Raw genomic sequence first — 21,185 nt, forward strand, 5'->3', positions numbered from 1 at the left:
GTTCCTTAAATTTCTGGAACAAATGAATCATAATTCCGGGTTTGTTTTTTATGTGCTTGAATGATATTATTATTGATAAAATTACAGAATTTATTGATAAAGTCAGTGTAGCAGATAAGCGATGAATATTGCCTTTGAGTAAATCATTTTAATCTTGAAAATCTTGAAAAGAATTTCAAACTTACAGCACAATAAAACTGCAAAAGATTGGAAGCTAAGTATAATGTCCAAAATAAGTACTGAGCTAAAGCCACAAAATACGCATACAAAAACAAACAAAGATATGTATGCTTGTTCTTTCAAGGTGGATATAGTCATGTCCAAATGAATATATGCATGAATATGTGTTCTTATTTTGTATACTCCTTCCTGTTTATGCTCTTGTCTGCCTGGCTTTCTTTTTTTGGAAAATATAGGAATCTATTTTGGAAAAGGCCCTAAATCAGTAACAACAAAAAATTAATCCATATTTTGGATATGTTCCCCTTACTGCCTTGTATGGTCCACATTAAATAGTTTCTGCAGAATCAGGTAATATAGTACAGAATCAAATAATATACTACAGTTCATAATATATATAAAGTATATATATATATAAAATAAAGTGTGTATATATATATAATATATAAAATATATATATATAAAGCAAATATAAAGTGAAGTTTGTTTTCTCCAGTCTGTAAACAGTATGAGACAATGGCAATTAGGGGATAAGCTCCACTGTTCCTGTCTTCATGTTTTTAAGTGTTGACTCTGAAACATAGCAATGACGTTTCACGCCGACATTAACATCATGATTTCTGATCATTTTAGCAAACGGAACAGGGAAGTGTGTGTGACTGCAGTCCTAAGAAGCAAGTCAGAAGTTGCTGCAGAAAAGAAAAAACACAGAGTAGCAGAAGAGAAGGAAATGAAATACAAAGGGTTGGAAGAGTAGACAGGAGATTGTGAGGCAAAGAGAGAAACAAGATAGAAATGATAGTGCTTAGGAAGGCAAATATTTTTCTACTAAGTGATGCTGATAATGATGATAAGGTACTTGTAAAAATAAATCATGATAATAATAATGAGAACTTCAGTTATTACATAAAGGCCAATTTCTAACCTCAGTTCTTGTAGAAACATGTGTGAACATCAGGGAGTCCTGTTGTAGACTGAGGGCAGGGAAGACAGTAAATATATTCCCTGACCCACAAATAATCATTAGAAATGGAATTCTGCCCTTTTCAGAAAATGAGTTTTTATCTTCTGTGCCCTGAATGTCTCAGCATACACCTTGCCATTAGTCAGATCAGTTGRCTAATACACCTGGAGTAAGCAGAAGAAATAAGCACTCTGTCTGCATTTGAGTAATTTCTCTGGTAGATCAGTTCAGTTCTCTTAATTGTCCATCCATTAACTTCTTGTTAATGTAGTTGATATCGATGACTGATTTTCTGTGCTAACCAGGAAGCACCATTTCTTAATTCTAGGACTCATCCCTTCCTACCACTGCCCTGCTGTTAGCTACCAATAGCTGCCGTTATGTTATCTTTCATCTGGCCCAGAGCTGACAACAGATGGCCATCTCCGGGACTGCCATCAGTGTGACTTTATGAAGCATCCAACTATGGTGTACTGAGGAGCTTCGTGGCCAGTTCTGCAAACCACCCTCCCTCCCCCCACCCGGCTGCTGGCCCCCCTCCCTCCAGCCCCAGCAGTAAGCTCCTCAGTCCTGGCTCTGCTTGCCACTGGTTCTGCTCGCCACTGGTCCTGCTGTTTCCCCCCAAATGAGGGCACAAAGCTGTCTCTGAAACTTTGCCACTCAAGATCTGACCCCTCTCCCCTCCACAGCACAGGCAGAGGGTTGTGCCAGCCCCTGTGTCCTGCTGCATTCTCACCCCTCCATGGTTTCAGAGTGCCAAATCCGCAGGCAGAGGGGGTCTGTAGCGGCAAGCCTGCCCCCCTCTCCAATCTGTAGTCTGAACCCTACCTTCATTCATGGCAGAGCTTAGCACTGTAGCCCTGCATCTCCTCAAGACAAGGCTCAGGGATTTGAGGGGAGGTGGAGAGGGGATGTTTGTTTGGTTTTTTTTTTTAATGTTCCATAAGACTTGCTGCCAAAGCAAGATTACGTGTATTAAGTGTGAAGGAAGGAAAAGTATTGATTACAGACCCAAAATGGAGAAGAGGCTAAAATTCACAAGCGTCCTGATTCCATTGGCACGTTTGATCATTCGGAACAGCAGTTTCAGCTCGGGTGGCTGCTGCGCGTTTTGGAGAAAGACATATTGTTTGCTCTTGACAGAGTTTTCTAAAGCAAGGTACCTCCAGAGCTGAACCTGTATTTTAAGAGAAATTCACATTTGTATCCTTTATTGTGATATTTGCAGCGAGTCTACGGCTAGTAACAGTCTCTGCCCTCAAGCTATAAAGGAGTAAGGCTCCATTGTTGGCAAGAGGGCTGCCTTCTGTGTGAAAGGCTGAGATGTGGTAGGCGAGATGAATAGCGCTTAAAAGCAGCGCTCGCAGTGCTGTCATTTAGAACAGGAACACTGAGGATTTAAGCGAAAGTGAAAGGCATGGTAAATGAATCCTTTAAACATGGTCAAATTTTCAGCTGACTAAAATAACAAGTTTTCTCCATTGATAAGTTCATTGAGTAGGAGGCAAGTTTGGGAGGGGATGAATTCCCCTAGGGAGGAGGTGCAGATAGTTTGTAAAAACAAGGTGTGGTCAGTGATTCATAAAGAGACACATCCAGGAAACTCCAGTAAACAGCAATCTTGGCTCAAAAGTGGTGGCTTTCCCTTTTTTATTTTTTTTCCTCTTTTTTTGAGAGCATCAACATCGTTTGATTGCTTCATTCCAAACATTAGTCAAAAAGTCTTGGATGCAGATGGCTACACAACTGGGGCTGTTCATTACAAAACCCCAACCAGGAGGAAGAGTTTTTATGCTTAGTTTTTCTACCTGTTATCGGGGTCAGGTAGACTGTGCTTTCATCCTTGTGAGGCTGACATATGATTTAGAGTGGGAAAAGAGTGGATTTTTGCAGACTCTTATGATTTTTTTTTAAGTTGAGTTTCCTTTGTGTTCAAAGCTGAAATTGAGTGTCCTCCACCCTGTTAACAAGGGAAGAGGGAAAGAGATGATTCAGTCCTTATGAACCAAAACTGCTGAGTTATACACATTTCTACATGCAGCTTTAGTTGTTTATCTGTATTGTTATAATCTCATTTTGCAGCAGAATCACTATACACAGGCACTAAACACGGATGTGTGTAAGTCTGTCTGCTTGGGGATGCTCTTTGTGAGTGGACACTCTGCTTCCCCCCTTACTTTGTGTGTATAGATGTATGCTATGTAATATAAAGAAACTGTGATACTGTTAAATATTAGTGGTGCATTTTGCTTTGCTTTGAGTTTGTAAAGGTGAAAGGTGACGGTGCAGGAAAATGGAACAGTATATTTGCTGTGAGACAGGCACTAAGAACTCACTCCCATGCTCAGTTATAATTCATGACTGTACTGGTGGGAAGCCCTTATCCCTCTGTGGAGCTAATGCATCTCTACTGTAGCCTGCTGAGAGCACCCTGTGTCCCCTCCCACCATCTGTGCATTCACTTGCCTGCTTTCTCTCTCTCTTTGCTGTGAGATCTCTTGGTGTTAAAACTGTCAGACTACTACTGCCTGGTAAAGGTGGCTTTATGATGTGTATTAATGTTGAATTGTCATTTAAATGGTGAGGAGCTGGGAAGGGGATACGTTACCATTTGTTTTAAGCTCTCATTAGAAAATGCTGCCCAGCAAATAGACAGAGAGGTGGATTTGTTACTTCAAACAGCAAACAGCTCTGAACAGTGTACAGAAATTTCCACAATATAGGGTTGGCGCTGTTAATGGCATACCCATCTTTGTTCCCAATCTGGGCATGTTTTGCTGTTTTTTGATACAGTGGATCTTTCTCTTTTTCCATGTCATGATTTGAACCCATGCCATTGCAAGTTGAATACTATTTACTTACCAATCAACTGGCTTATGCTGACAGCTATTTTATTTTTTACAAGTTGATCTCCTCTTTTAACTGAAAAAGCTGTCTAGCAGGCTGCAAGCTAATTACTTCTGTGCTACCTGAGACTTGGAATTCATGTGACCAAATACTATAAGCTAACACGATCTTACTTAAATAGATAGTATATGAAGATTTTTTATTATTATTGCTGTAAGGCGCTGTCAGAAAAGAACCGGTGAGACTGTCTGGCTTACAAAGAACTGAACTCAGTTCACAGAGGTTTGAGCTGATGCTTTATCAACCTGGCCCCTTACTGCAAGGATGGATATTAGGCACAGAATATGGTTAAAAGACTCTGTACTTGACTGTCACAGCAATATTAATTTGCAGTGTTTCACAGAATGTAATCTTATGTGGTCTGTTGTTTGTACTCCTTTAAAACTTATAAATCAAATCCAGACCTGAAATACCGGCGTATGAACTTAACAGATGTGCTGCCATAAGGGACCTACTAGGATATAAACTGCAGAAATGGTCTTTTTATATTTCAGATTCCTAGCTTATTCCGGGGAGGTTTTGGAGCCACAAAAGTAAGGTGGAGGTCATGCGTTAGGACAGTAGCACCCACCCAGCACTTGACGTTTGGTGTAATTGTCAGGAAATTCACATCTAATAGTTTTGCTATTCAGTCATAGCATCCTGCTGAAGTTCCAAAATAAAAGTAGGGCAAGAATGACTTCAGTAGCTCTGTGCGCAGGTTTTCTTAGGTGAAAGATCACTTTGAGATGACACAGCTGAGTAGTCAGGCTGAAATCCTAGTTGGTATTTTATTAATTTTGCACCAAGATAAATCCTGAAATTCTGACAAACTCCATGACAGGTGAAATTCCTTCTTGCAGAATCTGCTCAGCAAGAGGCTGCTCATTTCGTTCTGTTCGGAGGCAGGCAACAGGAGGGCAGCTTTATAATCAGCCCTCAAAGGACCCCCAGCCGCCCCTGAGCCTTGGACTGATTGAATAACTCCTGGGCCTCTTCCCCTAGGCCTCCATCAGCAGGGGTCCTGTGGAAAGCAATCTCCCGCAGACTGGCACTGAAGTGAGCTTTAAACTACTATTTTCTGCTCTCCAGAGGAGCCTGGAGTACTAAAAGATAGATGGACTGCAGATATTTTATGAGAAACTGTCAGAAGAAGAGCAGAGTAAATGTTTTTTTTTTCCTCCTTCTTTGAGTCACACGCTACATCACTGTAGAATTTTTCCCCAGAATCTTTTACATTTAAAGTTCAAAATTAATTGGTTGCTAACCTTAATTTTTCCTCCTCCCTCTCCTTTCTCACTCTTTTTTTCCCTCCCTCTTCTTCTTTTCCTTTTTTTTTTTTTCTTTTTCTTAAATATTCACTCGGAGGCCCTTTGCTTAACCACAGTTGCAGAAAATCAGTACCATTTGCACTGAAATATTTATAATGACAGAATGAAAAATTGGATTCATTTTCTGGCCTGTAGCCGAACAGTCTGCAACTTTGTGCAGCATTGTTTAGCATCTCTCATTCCTTCCTTTCACTGGGGTCGTTTTCAGACACGCGCACACGCTGCCCATGCTTCAGAGGAATGCTTAGCAAAACGCAGAGCCATTTTTAATCTCAGCCTTGAGAAAACAACTTGTTTCTAACCTTGCCACCATTTGTGGGGGGAAATAAAGGAGGGGGGCAAGAGAAGCACATAGAACCCCTCTTATAGGAGAGATTAGAAAGAATGACATGCAGTAATCTGCTCTGTACGGCAAAGTGGAGTGCAGCTGGAATTCAGCAAGTTGCTTCAGTGTATTGCAAGGGAGGCAGTGTGTGCACTTAGCACCAGGCTGGATAGCAGGATCTGCCTGCTAATCCCTGCTCTGCCACTAATTCCCTCTGTGGCCTTAGGAAACTCATTTGCCCACAAAGGAAGAGGTTTTCAAAAGCTCCCTTCTGAACACAGACTGTGCCTGTAAAAATGCCCTGTGCTTCCTTGCACATCCAGAAAAGCGAGGATGCTGGAACTGTACATATTTACTTCCCTCACAGCAATGGTGTGAAGGTGAAGTGGTTGATGTTTGCAAAGTGCTTTGAAAATGAAAGTGCAGCTCCTCGGGCTCCAATTTGCATCTCCTGCCAGTATGAAAGGTACCTTAGTCAGACAGCCAAGGATTCCCTTAGTACGCAGCAGTCCCTGCGTATTTTGCTAGCTGGTTCTGTATCACTCACTCCCTTTTGGTCCTCACAGGCGTGTCTCGACTTCGATGAATTCCAGGGATTCTTAATTCGTTTAACAATCCCATGGGGGCTGCTACGAGTTGGCATAAGCTCATGCAGTCTCATGAATGCTTTGACGTGAGGACTGAGTTGGCCCAAGATTTGAATGTTTAGGCCACAAGAGTTTACAAAAATATAAGCTGATCGTATAGGAATGAGTCTGAAAATGGACAAAATTTACCAGAGAATGGTAAGTTTCTACAGATGTTGGGCTGTTCTGCAGGAAGTAATAGAGAAATATATCTCTGAAAAACAGTGATTCCAAAAACCCTTAGAAATGATTCTCTGGTGAGTTCTGTAGACTGTTTGACAACTGTGTTAGTTTCTGTAAAAGCCTTGTGGCGAAAATGTTAATCCCTGGTGCCTAAAAAGAGGCATGCTGGGCCCACACAGGGTCACCTAAGTAAGTGGGTTGGATTTGGGGGTGGATTCTGCAAGGTGCTGAGTACCTCCTGAAAGTGTAGGCACCTGAAAATGCCTACCAAGGTTCAGAAATGTTGTCTTGCTGGCTTAATCCATTTCAAATTCGTAATATAGCACTATTGCTGATAGTAGGTATCTGTGTACAGTACTAACTTCTGATCTCTGTTCCACATGACTCATCTGAGCCCAAAGTTTTCTTTTGGTTTCTGAAGTTAGAGCTTCAAAATGTTGACCCTCTGAGTAGTGCTAGGAGCACAGTCCAAGCAGGTGTGTCTGCGAGCTGTAGGAAGGGACAGACATCTACTCCAAGCATCAGCGCAACTCAGTTAGCACTGCATAGCAGTCTGTAGTTTGTGAGCAATGCCTACTTTTTTATCATTCAGAAGTTTCTTACCAACTTGCAGATTTGCCTTTTTATTGTGTTCCCAAAGACAGTTTGACAGGTCAGCCTGAAGTGATGACTGTTCTGACACGAACTGCATTGTGACTTAGAAATTTTGCCTGCAGTTGTTTTACTGTAGTGTTGCTTTGATTTGAAAAGGAACTTTCTACAAAGTGGTGTGTTTTAGGATATAACAAAAAAATTCCAATATTGTACTGCATGTATTCCAGAGACTTTCTGCTCAACCCTTATTATTGCTTTCTGTTTTTTCTTTTTCTTCTTTGTATATGTAAATCGAGAACAGCATAATTTTCATAACTTTTTTAACAGTTACTGTGAAAGAAAAAAATAGAACTCAGAAAGAATGTGAGTTTTAATTGCAAATATTAAGTATGTTTTTAAACTGACATTTTGAGAGTAGATCTCCCTGACAACTTGATGACATTTTAAGGGAAAGCTTTACCCCAGAGTAAACCTCTTTCAAATTCAGAAGTATTTCTTTGGTTGAGCTGACCAGAACACAAATATACAGATGTGGAAAATGCCTTATGATGCTGAACAGATTTGCAGGGACAATAGGATATAGACCACGGCGAAGTGACAGTACAGATCTTGCTGATGCTAATGATATGGTGCAGAACTGTTATTGAACTTCAGGGATTGTAAGAGTAGCCCCCAAACAAATGTTTTATCTCATTGTTGAAGACAGTAACTTTCCGGGAAAGCTGCTTTCTCTGTGGGCCTGAATCTTTGTGTTGGTTTTGTTTTTTTTTTTTGGTGTGTCGGTCTGTTTAGTAAAGTTATTAGTTTATAAATTTTGCCAAGGTAGAGTAACTGTGAGAGCTTTAAATTAGAATAAGTGCCACTTCTGTGTGGCAAGTTCCTTTGAGGACTGATTAGAAAGCAAGCCTCCTGTTGCCTGCCCCTTTTTTGCATGCCAGTATTGCTGTGTACTTGTTTATAGCTTACCTTTGAATTTATATAAGTGTGCGCTGTGGTATGGTGAATTGCTCTCTGATAGAGAAGATGCTGCTGTTATTCTGGGATCAAGCTAATATTTCACTTTAAAGAGTTATTTTAATTATGTGGGTTTTATTGTAATGAATTAAAATTAACTTGGAGTAGCAAATTATATAAGACTGCGAGGGTTATAGATTAGCCTCACCATAGCTACAGCACATCTTTTTGTAAAGGAATTAAAGTTTTGTATTTCAGACAGCATGGCACTAAACATAGGCAGCAAATGAATGTAAGTGGTGTCTCCAGTTATTTTCCCTCCTAAATGTGATTCTTTTCACTTGACTGGAAGATTACCACGCTAAAAAATAGTCCTAACAGGCAGCAAGGGGTGAAAGTGGCAGCTGCAAAAGGCTAGATTCACTAGTAGGAGATAGCCTAAGAGACAGGAGTATCACAGCATCTCAAACCCAGCCCAGAGGTGAGGGGGGGCATTTCTTCGACTGTCAGTGCAGGGTCAAGGCTGGCTATAATGACATGTCTGGCTCGCAACGTGTCATTGGCCAGCTGTGTGACAGCAAACAGAATGACCAAACACAGAGAATGACACTCAGTAGGAGGATACTTCTTTCCTCATGGGGAGGAAAGAAAAAGGCATAGAAGGATGCTTCATTCTATAATACTTCTTCTCTGGGAAAAAAAATTATTAAAATGTAGGACTTGGACTTACAAGGGGTAAGACTTTACTGTCTTGCCCCTTGTGTCGGCTTTGAGTCCAGCAGAAAGTGAGAGTAAAATGCCTCCCATTCAGCTGTGGTTGCATTTTACACTTCTTTTACACAAATGCAAGTGACAACAAAGCAGAAGACAATAGAAAATCTGGACTTCTTCATTTTACAACCAACAACCACAATGAGAAACATAAAATTTTATTGTCCTGGTACCAGATGTCAGTAAACGCTCCAGATTTATTGATTTACAGTGTCTGTACTAAAAAAAATTAGACAAGTGGTGACTTTGTTTAAAAGGGCACAATAGCATTCTGGTCTCTCAAAAAGTCACCTACCTGTACAACCTGAGCACTGCTTTTATCAGTCAGCTTTCTTGGACTGGGAAAGGACAGAACTCAAATGACATTCTAAGAACACAACATTTCAATATAGGGGTTTTAACTATCCAACTGGTCACCAGCTCTGAAGGGATAAAAATTGTCCTTATTTATTTTATCTTCTAATAAGGATATTTGTATTTCCCACACACACCAAGCACACCACATAACCAGCATGCCAGTTCCCACTCTTCCTTGTCTGAAGAGCTGTAGGAAGAAGGGCTGTAAGACTTCTGAGATGGGTTGGCATAGTGACTAGTGTGAAGGAAGTCAGAGCAGAGTCCATGCATGCCACAGCTTATCAGCTCAGGACTCCTTGGGTGTTACCATCAAACCTGCTCAATCTGGCTTTCCTTACAAACTGTCTTGAAGGAAAAAGAGATGAGCCAAAGTGCAACTGAGTCTGTGATTGAACATCAGCATTCAGAAGAGGAGGAGAGCTAGCAGGGCCCCGTAGTCTTTCCTACTCTTTTGTACACATTTTAAAATTAATGTAATGTGGATGAGGGGGCACATTTTTAGCTGTGCTCTTGATTTTGGGCTTCAGAATATGCACCAGTCTGTTCATACATTCTCTTAATTGGGTGTATGGATGCTTAGTACCTGGCTACTTACCAATACAATTTCCATGTACAAAAGCTGGGTTTGGTGGTGAAAACTGTGTTAGTAACTTACTTTGTGTTAATCTTAGCCTGATCCGTACACTGCAGTGTGCTGAGTGCTGTTGTACAAGGCACCATGCACTGGCTGGCAATAGGCAAGGAATCCAAATTTCAGGTTCTCCCTTTGTCACCTGATGAGCACAATACCCTCCATCATGTCATCAGGTAGGGAGGTGAATTTGGTGATCAATATGAATGTGGCGCGCATCTGTCCGTATAATGAGAGTGAAGACAAGTTACAGTGCTTTTCTTTCAGACTGTATCAAGAAACTTGTAATATCACTTGTAATTTTGTTCAAAGGAATTCTTGTACATGCATTTGTGGAAAACTGGAAAGGATCATTGTTTTAAAGGTTGCCCTTTGCATATAAATCACTGCATATAAAGCACTGTGTTCTTCCCCATTTTAAATGGGTGACCTTTTGAATCCTATGGGCAGGAGCTTAAATTCTGGACCCGCCAGTCAGTTTAAGATTTGAAATCAATGCACTGATCCAAGAGTTACTCTACTTTAAATCAGAGAGCCCAGAATGGAAGTCTGGGGAGAAAAAGGTCCACTTGGAAGGGTTCTTCTGACAACTTGTAGAAAACTGCATTACTGACTAAATAGATGTGTATAAAATACAGTTTCATTTGTCAGTTTAATCTCTGAAAAGATCTATCAGAATTTAGTGAGTATGAGAAAAACAGGAGGAGCAGGCAACATGTAATGTTTCCAACAGGACATTTCTGTGCAATTATCAATTTAAGCTTCCATTATTTGTCACTAATTACTGCACTGAGCTGTTAAATATTTAGTAGTAGTTTGTTTAATTGAGTTTGACCTATAAAGGAATCTGTACATAGCATAGCTCTACTTACAGGATCTGGTTCCTCGCTCCCAGCTAGGCAAATTTGTATTCACGTAAGATGAACACATATTGTCAGACAAGGATTTTTTGTTGTCTTTTTTTTACCTCTCTCCCTTTCTCTTCCACAGATTTGTCTTTAAAGTATCTAAAATTAGAGCACGAAGTAGGAGTACTGCTCATGGATGTAAAATGGGAGGGAGGTCAAACTTAAACTTGTTTACAGATGTTGTAGTTTAGAAAGCACCAGCATTATAAATTAAACATAACAAGGAAAAAAAATTAAAGCATAGCAACAACTAGCCCATGAACACATCTGTCTGTAAAACACTGACTTAATCCCTGAATATCTTATTAGGCAGTATTTTCTATCAAAGCTTTTTCTCCCCTGTTACTCTACTGTACAGTAGCTGCAGATAAACATGGATTTCTTCAGCTTTGGGTTCTTGCTTGCTCTTGTGCCTGGCTGTGTCTGATGTGGTGAAGGGACTTTTGGCTGTCCCCTCTGCAGAGAGTGTGCAAAAAGCCATCAGTACATGAGCAACATCCACCTTTTTTTTAAACTCTGCAGGCCTAGCTCTGTTCTTGTTTGTCCCTCTCTCATAACTCCCTTGATTTCAGTGGAGTTTCTCTTAATGCATACCAAGGTAATCATAATCATGTTTTAGAGTAATAATACTCTATATTTCTCAGAACTACCTCATTTCGCCTTTTTTATTTAAGCTTTTATTCCCGCTTAGTGAACCCTCTTTTTATTGGGGAAGGAAGAGCTAATTTCAAAAATTTGCAGTATCACAGAAGACTTGTTTTTCTATGAACAGGACACAGGGCTGGATCCTGATCAACAGTACAGCCCCTCTGCAGCATAAGAAGACTGAGGTTTTCCCTGATTTTGGTGAATTGTCAACTAGTCGAACCAACTGGAAACCAATCCTAACCATTGCCCTTTCTTCCCATTGCCATCTTTTTATTGTTTATCAGAGTGTATATATACACCTTGCCCCTACATCGAGACACACCTTGCCCAGAACAGAAGAGGCTGTTGTAAATTCCAGTGCATTTCAATAAGCCTCAGATAGGGAAAAGGAGGCTTAAGAGAGGCTACTACCAGGCACCATAGATTAGAGCACCCTTGAAGCTGCACTGATTTATGTCAGGGGCTGAAACCAGGAGCCCTTGCAACCTCTGTGATCAGGGAGGTGCAAAGATGATGCCCAACCACTTTTGTTTGTGTCTATTCATTTCTGGGTGACAGTGGTGAAGGTCTTACTTGCTGTACCTAAAAATATATGACATTCTTTTCCATACAGCAAATCTATTATATATATATACACCTATGTATAATAATCAATCCAAAAAGGAATCATTAACATTTTACTAGTGGCTTTATGAAAGTCTCTGAAGAAAAATAGATGTCATGCTTTTTTTAAATTTCAGTTTGCATACCTGGCAACATGCTATCCAGAGTTTTTTATGATTTTGCTTTCTCTGGCCCAGCTGGAAATTTTTGAGTAGGAGAACCAGAATAGTGGGACTTTTACATAAATATTACTGCGTGAATGATCATCAGATCATGATGATTACCAGTCATGCCATTTCAGAGTCACTAACATATCAAATCAAATAGCTTAGTTGAACAAAGTTATATGAAATACTTCAGTTCAGTTTGGACTTTCCCAAATTATCATTGTTGACATGGCCATTATATGTGAGAAAAGACCCGATTCTCACAGTCAGGTGAACATCAACTCCCCACATATAAGTGGTATTTGCAGATACATGGCTTCTCTTGGGATTTGGCCCTTTTTTTCTGTGGTGGAAATAGCCCTGTTTTAGTTCAGATCAAATGCCTATTTCATTGGAAATCTCAGGTTTCAGAAGCTGTATTTTCTCGGTTCATGGTGGTGGTCAAACTTGGCTTGGATGAGAATCCATCACAGCCTGTCTTAGCACATTTAAAAGTTCATTGATGTGCCTCCTGCTCTGTCAGCTTCACTGCAGTCCTGAAGACGCTGGTTGTAGGCACACCTTGCCTATAATTCTTTCTGTCCTCTCCTGAAAGTCTCCATTTGGCTTCCTACTTTTCACCTATGAAAAACCATCAGACATCATCTCCTTTCCAACTCCCTCATTCATTCAGGATGATCTGACTATTGACTTAGGAATATGCATCTATTTTTGTTTCAGAAACAATGTCATTCCTGGGATCCACCACATTAGAAATATATATTAGGTCCAAGATTTCAGATATAATAGTTTAAATTAATTTATTGTGTTTTTGAACGGAGGACAGGGACCTGGGGGAAAAAATTATCTATCGTCACATCATCTTTTGATGAGCTTCAGATGATCCTGCCCTCTGTATTTCACCTATGTCAAAAATACAAAATTGTTTACAATCTGAGCATTAGCAGATACTCTGTCAGTACAGCTAAGGATTATAGCACAGAATGGACCTAGATATGTCCCTACAGCAGAGTTATAACCTTCAGCTAATTCATTTGGTGGAGGTGCACTGAGGAGGGGGTTGCCCTTATTGTGGCAACACAGATAAATCCCACCTACGCTACTTTTTACCTGCCTTGTAACTGAATCTGAGAGGGTCCACATTAACAGCATCTCCTTAACTGCTTGCAGTAGCAGTGGAGCTGGGTCCTTAAAGCTTTGGTGCATGGAAAGAAAGCTGACCGCTTTCGGATGCTTTGAAATGGCCTAGATATTCTACTGAAACCAGCTCCTGACTATGCAGATTTGGTTTCATGTGTGATTTGGGGCTGGCTGAGCCTCCTCCTCTCCTGGGATGAACATCAGGAAAAAATAATCCTAACCCTGAGGTCTGTGAAGCTGTGAAATAGTCTCCCAAGAGAAGCATTGGAAGCTCTAATTAAAATTGGACTGGGCAAAACACTTGAAATTACACTATAGACAATAATCCCACGCTGGCAAGATAGGTGGAGAAAACGCCCTAACGGGTCTTTTCTGTCTTTAAATTCTATGAATTCTTGTTCTTTTCTTTTACTATGCTATTTCACCTTCTTTTTTAATGGTGGCACAGTGTCATCTAGAAAGGATTATAAGATGTTATTGCGAGCTGAGTAAGATGATGCTAAATGTCAAAAGAAAATGCAACAGTTTCTCTGCAGGTTCACAGTGATTATATGGACACAAGAAAAAAAGAAACTGACTGTGTAAGCGAGGGACATCAGTGCAGTGTTTCTGATCTGTAAGACACTGGCAAACAACTGCAATATACATGTTTATCATTTTGGCATTGCATTTCATGTTTTCTGCTTATGAAGAGCAGCCACATTCCACCAAACCTAACACAGGTGGGGAAAAGTCCTTTACTGTAACCGTGTGCATCACTCAGATTGCTAGAGACATCTTCTATCAAATTGCTAGAGACATCTTCTACCTAAATGTTTCAGATATCGCCAAAGCCTCAGATTAAATAATATGTTTTTACATGTTAATTTATAGTGTGTATTTAATCTTAGTATCTCGCAAATCTAAATATCTCATCAATATAGTCTTGGGTATAATCATAATACAGTTTACCAGGAAAAAACCCTGCCATAATATAATGAGACTTTGACAAGAAATTGTATACTGCAGTACTGAAGCAGCATGGGCTTGAAGGAAGGGTAGAAAAATCAGCCTTTACTGAGATTTTCCTTAAACTTATAGTTATGTCTGCATAAGTTTCATTTGTTTGTTTTCAGTGTTAGCGCTTTATAGCCCCCTTTCCCCTTCCCCCGCACTCCTTTCCATATGATGTAGTATTTCACCAGTTCCCGATGCGGAGCTTTCTGTGTAAGAAGCCTTATATCATGACAAGCAGCTAAGTAATGAAGCATCAGACTGAAGATCTGGAAAACATGTTGACACTGTGAAACTGAATTTTTGATTCAGCATTAACACTACACTTAAGGTTTTGCTGGGTTTGCCTTTTTCACCTTCCTTTCTTTCTCCCCCTTCAGTTCTGGAAAATCCAACATCCGGTTATTAGCTGTAGACAGTTTGAAAAGTGTGGTGCAGGGTAAGAAGTTTGGAATAAAAAGAAGGGAAGAGAAGCAGAAAATCTTGATTAGAAAGTATAATTTAATAGAACATGTATTGAACCAAATGTATTGATTAATGTGGAAGATATAGTACTTCTATTGATTCAAACTAGAGATTTAGTACTAAAAGCTGTAAGCCAAAAAGCTGTTGCGGATTGCTACAAAAGTCAGTTTAATGCTGTCCTTGAGAATGCCTTCACAAAGAAATTCTTCTAATGTTTGAGGAGTAGGTAGAATGCGGTATATGTCAGTTTGATCCCGGAGGGTTTTATTTTGTACTCTAATAGCTGTTACGAGCCTACATTATATCCAAGGAGTAATTTTCCTTAGGGGTGCCCAGCTCGCTTTGTGTCAATATTCTAGCATTTTAAGTCACGTACAGTATATGCTTCTGGGAACAGTGCAGGAGCCAGCCAGACTCATAATGGTCTGCATTCATTAATAAAGGCAGAAGCTTCTGTCCCTCCATTGCCCACTACAGGGATGCCTCCCTGGTCTTCAGGGACCCGTACAGACACATTTAAAGAAAGCTTTATTTTGAGTGGGCAGGAGATGAAATGCAGGACTTGCAGGCATTTCCTAAGTCAGCTATATGCCYGAGCACAGGGGTGACCTTAATGGGTCAGAGAAGAATGCAGGTCAAAAGACTTATTATCCAGCCTGTTGGAAACCAATTGCTTTTGTTAAAAAAAAAATCGTAGTGCTTAAAGGTTGATAGTAATGTAGAGTTCTTGTTTTACAACCTGCAACTGTATTGCAGTGCAGTAGGATTTTTTTTTTTTTGAATACGAAAAAAAATGAGGATGATCCATAATGTACACAGATAAAGGATTCCAGATAAGTGATAACATGTAGGGTACCATAATTAGTTAATCAGTGATGACTGATTACTCATGTTTGTGTTCTTGAACTAAGGAAAAAATAACATGCTGCTGTGGTACTCTTACCATCTGTTGAAATAATGCATCTACATTTCATCTTTATATTTCTTTACTTGTATCCTCTTTGCACTGTTTGTCAGGTACAGCTGTGTCTTGTTTCATCCAGTCATAAAAAAACAGAAGTCCCATTTAAATAGAATGCAACCGCAGTTCATATTAAAGATTTTAATGGGATAGTGAGTCTGCGGTTATCTATGGATATCTTTTTCTTCACTAATTTTGATGCAGTGGGTGGGAATTTTTTGCTGGCTAATACATCTCATGTTCTGTCTGAAATAAAAAACATACACCAGACAACAACAAAAACTATTACCTCTTTTGTCTGAGGCATTTCTGCAAAGAAATCTTTTTTTATTTTTTTGCAGAGGAGATTCTTCCATCCAGTGTTACAGTGAAACCTGGGCATGTTTTTAACTCCCTAACACTAACAACAGGGGTATCCAGAAAAGGGGTGATACATAATGTTTATAGCAGCTCGCACACAATTGGGATTCTGGGTTCATATCACAGGTTGTGCTACGAATAAACCTCAGTCTCTAGAAACAGGCATTTTAAGACTTCATTTTCCATGTAAAGTATGTTGAATTCAGATTCTCTCAGATAATATAATATGTGCTTCCTAAATAATACCAAGATAGAGAAATTGGGATTGTACAACATTTTTTCTGGCTTGGTTTGTTTCTAACGTGGTGGCAAATGCTATGACAGACAGACCTTCTACTTCCCTGTTCCTCCATTTTGTTCATGCAAAGCTCACATTTGTGTTCGCAAATTAGTTTCTCATCCTGAAATCAAAAGCTTTTGGAAAGTTAACTTAGCCATTGCTGAAATCTAGGAAGAAGTATATTAGTAAAATATTTTTCCCTTTCCCTTGCTAAGTAGGAAATCAAAATTTTTGCTTCACGGGGAGGCTACCTTATAACTAAACTGATGTGTGCATGTGCAATCAGATTTGGGGGAGGCAAAGAAGGGCAGCATCTGGTATCTTCTGTTTTTAGTTAAATTACTCCTATTTGGCAAACGGATGTACTAATTGTTCCAAATCCAGACAAACTGTTTTGAAGTTTCTGGAGGAGGCAGACTTCCAACTTGCGCGCTGTATCTTTAGCGAAGGGCAGTCTGCTCTCAGCGCCGCCCAGGGGCTCTTGGCTCTAATATCATGTTCTCCCTGGGTGCGCCACACTCTCGTGGCCCTGCCAGCAGGAGCGCCAAATTCTGCTTTGCCCACCTGCGGGAGCTCCCACCGCCAGGGAGGCGGGCAGCTCGCCGCACGCGAGGAGGAGAGCGTAGCACAGTCGAGATCTGCTGGGTGGGTAATAGAGGAGAATCTTGCCCTAAATTTTTAAACGCAACACCCCTCATAAAAACAGCAACAGTTCATAACTGGGATTAATGTTTGCAATTTTCAGTCACTTAGACATGGGGTCTCCAATAGATGGCTTTTGGTGGAGTGGAGTATGGCTCTCTGTGGGATTACAGAATTTTCCTCCTTTTCTTATCTCTCCCCTCCCATCCTTTGCCTGCTGTCTTATCAATGTTATGCTTCTGAGGTGCTTTCACTTTTTTTTTTTTATTTTGACACTCAGCCAAATAGGCATTTCTCCCTAATCTCTCTCACTTTTGGGGAACATTAATTACTTTGGCACCTGTGTTCTCTTTTGACTGTTTACAGTAAGTACAGTTGCCTGTTTAAGCCTAAGCTGCTCAAAGCATTTCCTAATGTTTGTATCCTGCCCTGTCATGTTTTCCTCGGCAACTCTTGTTTTCTTCTATTACCTCTTCATTATCTCTAGAGAATCTCATTTTGCACCAGGGCACGGGAGTCAGGGACACTGAGAGCAAGGGCAAGGCAGTCCTTGTTCCACCTTTTATTTTGTCTCCCTCACATTTGGACCCTTTATTTTTTAATCAAAAATGTCATTGCAGCCACAGTTACAGATACACTTTCAACTGTTTCACGTGCTATGGTTCATCCAGACCCAAACTGATTATGCATTTTTCAGTTAGTCAAAAGAAAAAAAAATAGGAATAACTGACACATGCTCTCCCTCAGCAGATTTAAAACAAAAGGCATCCCCCAAATATCTCTGCAATGTAACAACTGGTAAATAACTTTAACCACTCAGAAGTGAATTAAAAATCTGAATTCAGACTGACATGCCATATTTAACTTGTGCTGTTTTTTCTAGGTACTGCCCGGTCTCCAATAAGCCTGTTGTGTTATGCCATAAGTGCTGCAATAAATGGACACAACAGGATGACAAAAGAGCTGACTGTCAGGCTTAACTCTTAATTTCCTTGCTTTTGTGGTTTAAAGTCAGAGCCCATTACCTGTGACCAGCCAACATTTTACTCTGCAGTGTATTGTTACTGCTTTACAGCATTTTGAAATGCTTTTATGTGAAGGATAAGAAGCTAGATGAAATCAAGTGGTAGAGTGTATTTTTTTAACACTCTCTGGCCTTGGACAGTCTGGAATTCCTGCCATCAGCATTAAATCATTTTGTATTCACATCTGGAAATTGCATCTTCAAGTGTCACTGGGTCATTTTCCTTTAATCTTGAGAATGGCACTACATTAAAAATTCCTCAGTCTTACTGTAAGATCTTTTCCTTGCCAAATGTCCCATGAACTATTGTTTATGTGTGTGCATAGTTTAAGGAAAGAAAAAGGGAGGGAGAACTATTAGGCGGGTCTGCAACCATGCTGTATTTCACATTTCTTTTGCCAAGGCTGTTTTTATGTATTTTTTTATGGGTGGCTCTGGAGGGTATGGTTCAGTAGATGTTCACTTCATTGAAAATGATGGCTGTCTTCTGGGAACAGGTTCATCCTGGCTAGTCCAAAGGAGTTTGAAGACAGATTAACCTAATAAAGCTGGGGAAGGGGACTGCACATGCTAGGAGCAAATTGTGGGATATGACACCTTTCCCCTCTGGGTCACTGGCCCAAATCTGGCCCAGATCACTAGAGGCAAAATTCGTCACTAATCAGTGGCTACCCCCTTGTCTGTGAAATACCATTCACAGACTTTTCCCCATTTTCTGTGGAACTAGTTTACCTTGCAGAAAATTTAACGTGTACTGAATTGGTTCATTGCTCTTGGCTTGATGCTTGTGAAGGATCTGAGCCAGTGCAGGTGTTGAAATAGCATCTCTCATCCTTAAAAATGATTGACTCCATTAGGACAGTGGTACAAGAGAGGCTGAAACTTGTTTGCTGCTAGATATGATGTTTATTCTTTGTGTGGGAAAGGAGAATTTCAGGCTCCCAAAGTCTGTGCTGTGTCACCTTGAATAAGGTAGTAGACTCACTTGAGGAAAAAGATCTGTGGGTTTTGGTGACTAAAAGAAGGGCTGCGGCAGCCCCTCCTGCTTTCTCATCAGTCTTTGAGTTCTGTGCTGGATGCAGAATGGCTCTTACCACAATATACTGTGCTCCTGTTTAGGGGGAAATAGGTTTTAATGTAATAAACCACTTGAAGTGATGCCACAGTCTAGGAAGCAGAGTCCAATTAGCATATTTGGGGGTTATAGGCAGCAATGTCTTTTATGAGAAATAAATGCACTCCTCATTTGCATCCTGTATAAATCATATGCAGTATGTAAGTGGCCACCAGACGCACTGAAGAAGTATATATTTTCCCTTGGTTCACGTCTGCTCAAACATACCTAGAGACATTGCGTTGCCTTGTGACCTATGGAAAGAACAGCCATGTGAAACAGCTGGGAAAAAAGCTTTTGTCTGCTAGCAGAGCTGCTGCTGGCTGCTTTAAGACAGGGAGGGGTCAAACATATTTTCTTTCCAATACATTATCTTGCATGATGTTGGTAGAATTGTTTGTGCATCTTTCTTTCATGCAGAAATGCCTATCCTGTGACTAACCTCTTTCTTTTATTTTTCTTACAGAATCATACGATGACCCAGCATAGCAGTTAGTGCAAGGCCCATCTCTTCCAGAGAATTCTTTGTGGCACAAAAAGGGAACACGTTTTACTCTTTGCACGAAACTTTCATTGTTAATGTATATTATTCAGAAACATTGTATTGTACCATAAAACTTGTATTATCGAAACTGTTGGATGTTCATGTGTTTGAACTTTTGAGCACCGGATAGACTTCCTGTATATAAAGTGTTGCACATGTATTATGTTGTCTGATACTAAAATGGTCTTATAAAGACAAGTGGACTTGGGCCCTATTCAAGAAAGATAAAAATAATAATAATACTGTGTGAGGGGAAAAAAACAGCTTAAGAAAATGTGTCATTTTCAAGCAGAAGGGAGAAGATAATAGCTATGTTCCATTACAGCTCTGTTTGGCTTTCCTTTCATTTAAACTTCAGTCTAGAAATCTCTTTTGGTATACAAACGGATGAATTCAAGACTATTTTTTATTGCTGAAGATTCTTGCAAAAAATATGAAAAGACTCTTTCTCACAGAGCAGAAACCCACAGTTGAATAAGGCCCGTATATATATTTGTAAGCCTTGCGATATGACAGATAGCATTACCATATATGCAATAGTTGTTATGTAGATTGTCAAAGAATTTTTTTTTTTCTGGATACCATTTGAAGCTTTGAGTGTTCAAGACTTTCCTTAATGATTTCACACAGCCAAATTCTTGAATCAGTTGAACTAACCTGTATGTTACTGTTATTAATGTTTACTCTGCGGTCTGAACCTGGAGATTACTGGAATTGTTTTCCAAAAGGAAATAAATTCAGTTTACCATTACGTGCGAGAGTGCTTGTGTCTTGTCTTTTTCCTTTGGAAGTGACATTATTGCTATTATTGCTCCTGTAGTACATAAAGGACCACCAAGATCTGGAATCCCATTGCATCAGCAGCTATGCACATGCTGAATAGGAGCAGGTCCCTTTTCACAGAGCTGGTCATTTAACTAGACGTAACAGGAAAAATAGCAAAGCGAATTGCACTTGAGGGTAAATCCCTATTTCTATTTACTTGTTTGTTTGTTTCTTTTGGTTTTTTATGTGGCAATCTCAATAATTTCATACCTGTACACTCATTGTGTTGGTTGCCAGATGAGTCACCACATATCTTCTGTGTATAATTACTGCACAATTCACGTAATTCAACACAATATTATTCAGTGAGTTGGGTCTAGCACTGAGAACCAGCAGCCACCGCAGGGGCTGCAGCACCATCCTTGCCCACCAGTAGCCCCCACCACTCCAGCTCACCTACAGAAGAGGACCAAAAAACGTTCTCTGCTGTTTTAGTATGGTATCCTATTGCTTGAATTGCTGGATTCGTCCCATGGAAACCAATGTTGCTGAAATACTGCAGTTTAAGAGCTGCACATCACAACAGTCCAAATGGCTGGAGCTGCTTGCCTATTGCTGTCAGGGTAGATATAAAGTGTGATTTCCAGTTTGCTGAATGTCACATTTTGACTCTTCACAGATGGAGGATGGAGAGCAAAGAAGTAAAGTCTGAAAGTGTCTGGTTACTAGATATTTCAAGAAAAAATGTGTCATGTTTAAAACTCAGCTT

The 21,185-nt window shown here is 40.0% G+C and overlaps 1 protein-coding gene across 1 annotated transcript in view; it reads left to right on the plus strand.

Annotated features, from left to right (window-relative positions):
* ZNF521 (zinc finger protein 521) overlaps positions 1-20,402 on the plus strand; it is a 233,355-nt gene extending 212,953 nt beyond the window's left edge. The window contains exon 8 of the mRNA XM_026059180.1: positions 19,574-20,402. Within this exon, the coding sequence (XP_025914965.1) occupies positions 19,574-19,603 (30 nt within the window). The 3' untranslated portion in view covers positions 19,604-20,402. The remainder of the gene's footprint in view (positions 1-19,573) is intronic.
* Positions 20,403-21,185: the final 783 nt, after the last annotated feature.

The sequence above is a fragment of the Apteryx rowi genome, unplaced genomic scaffold (genome assembly GCF_003343035.1).
Source record: "Apteryx rowi isolate R43461 unplaced genomic scaffold, aptRow1 scaffold_153, whole genome shotgun sequence".
In the NCBI taxonomy this organism is placed as follows: domain Eukaryota; kingdom Metazoa; phylum Chordata; class Aves; order Apterygiformes; family Apterygidae; genus Apteryx; species Apteryx rowi.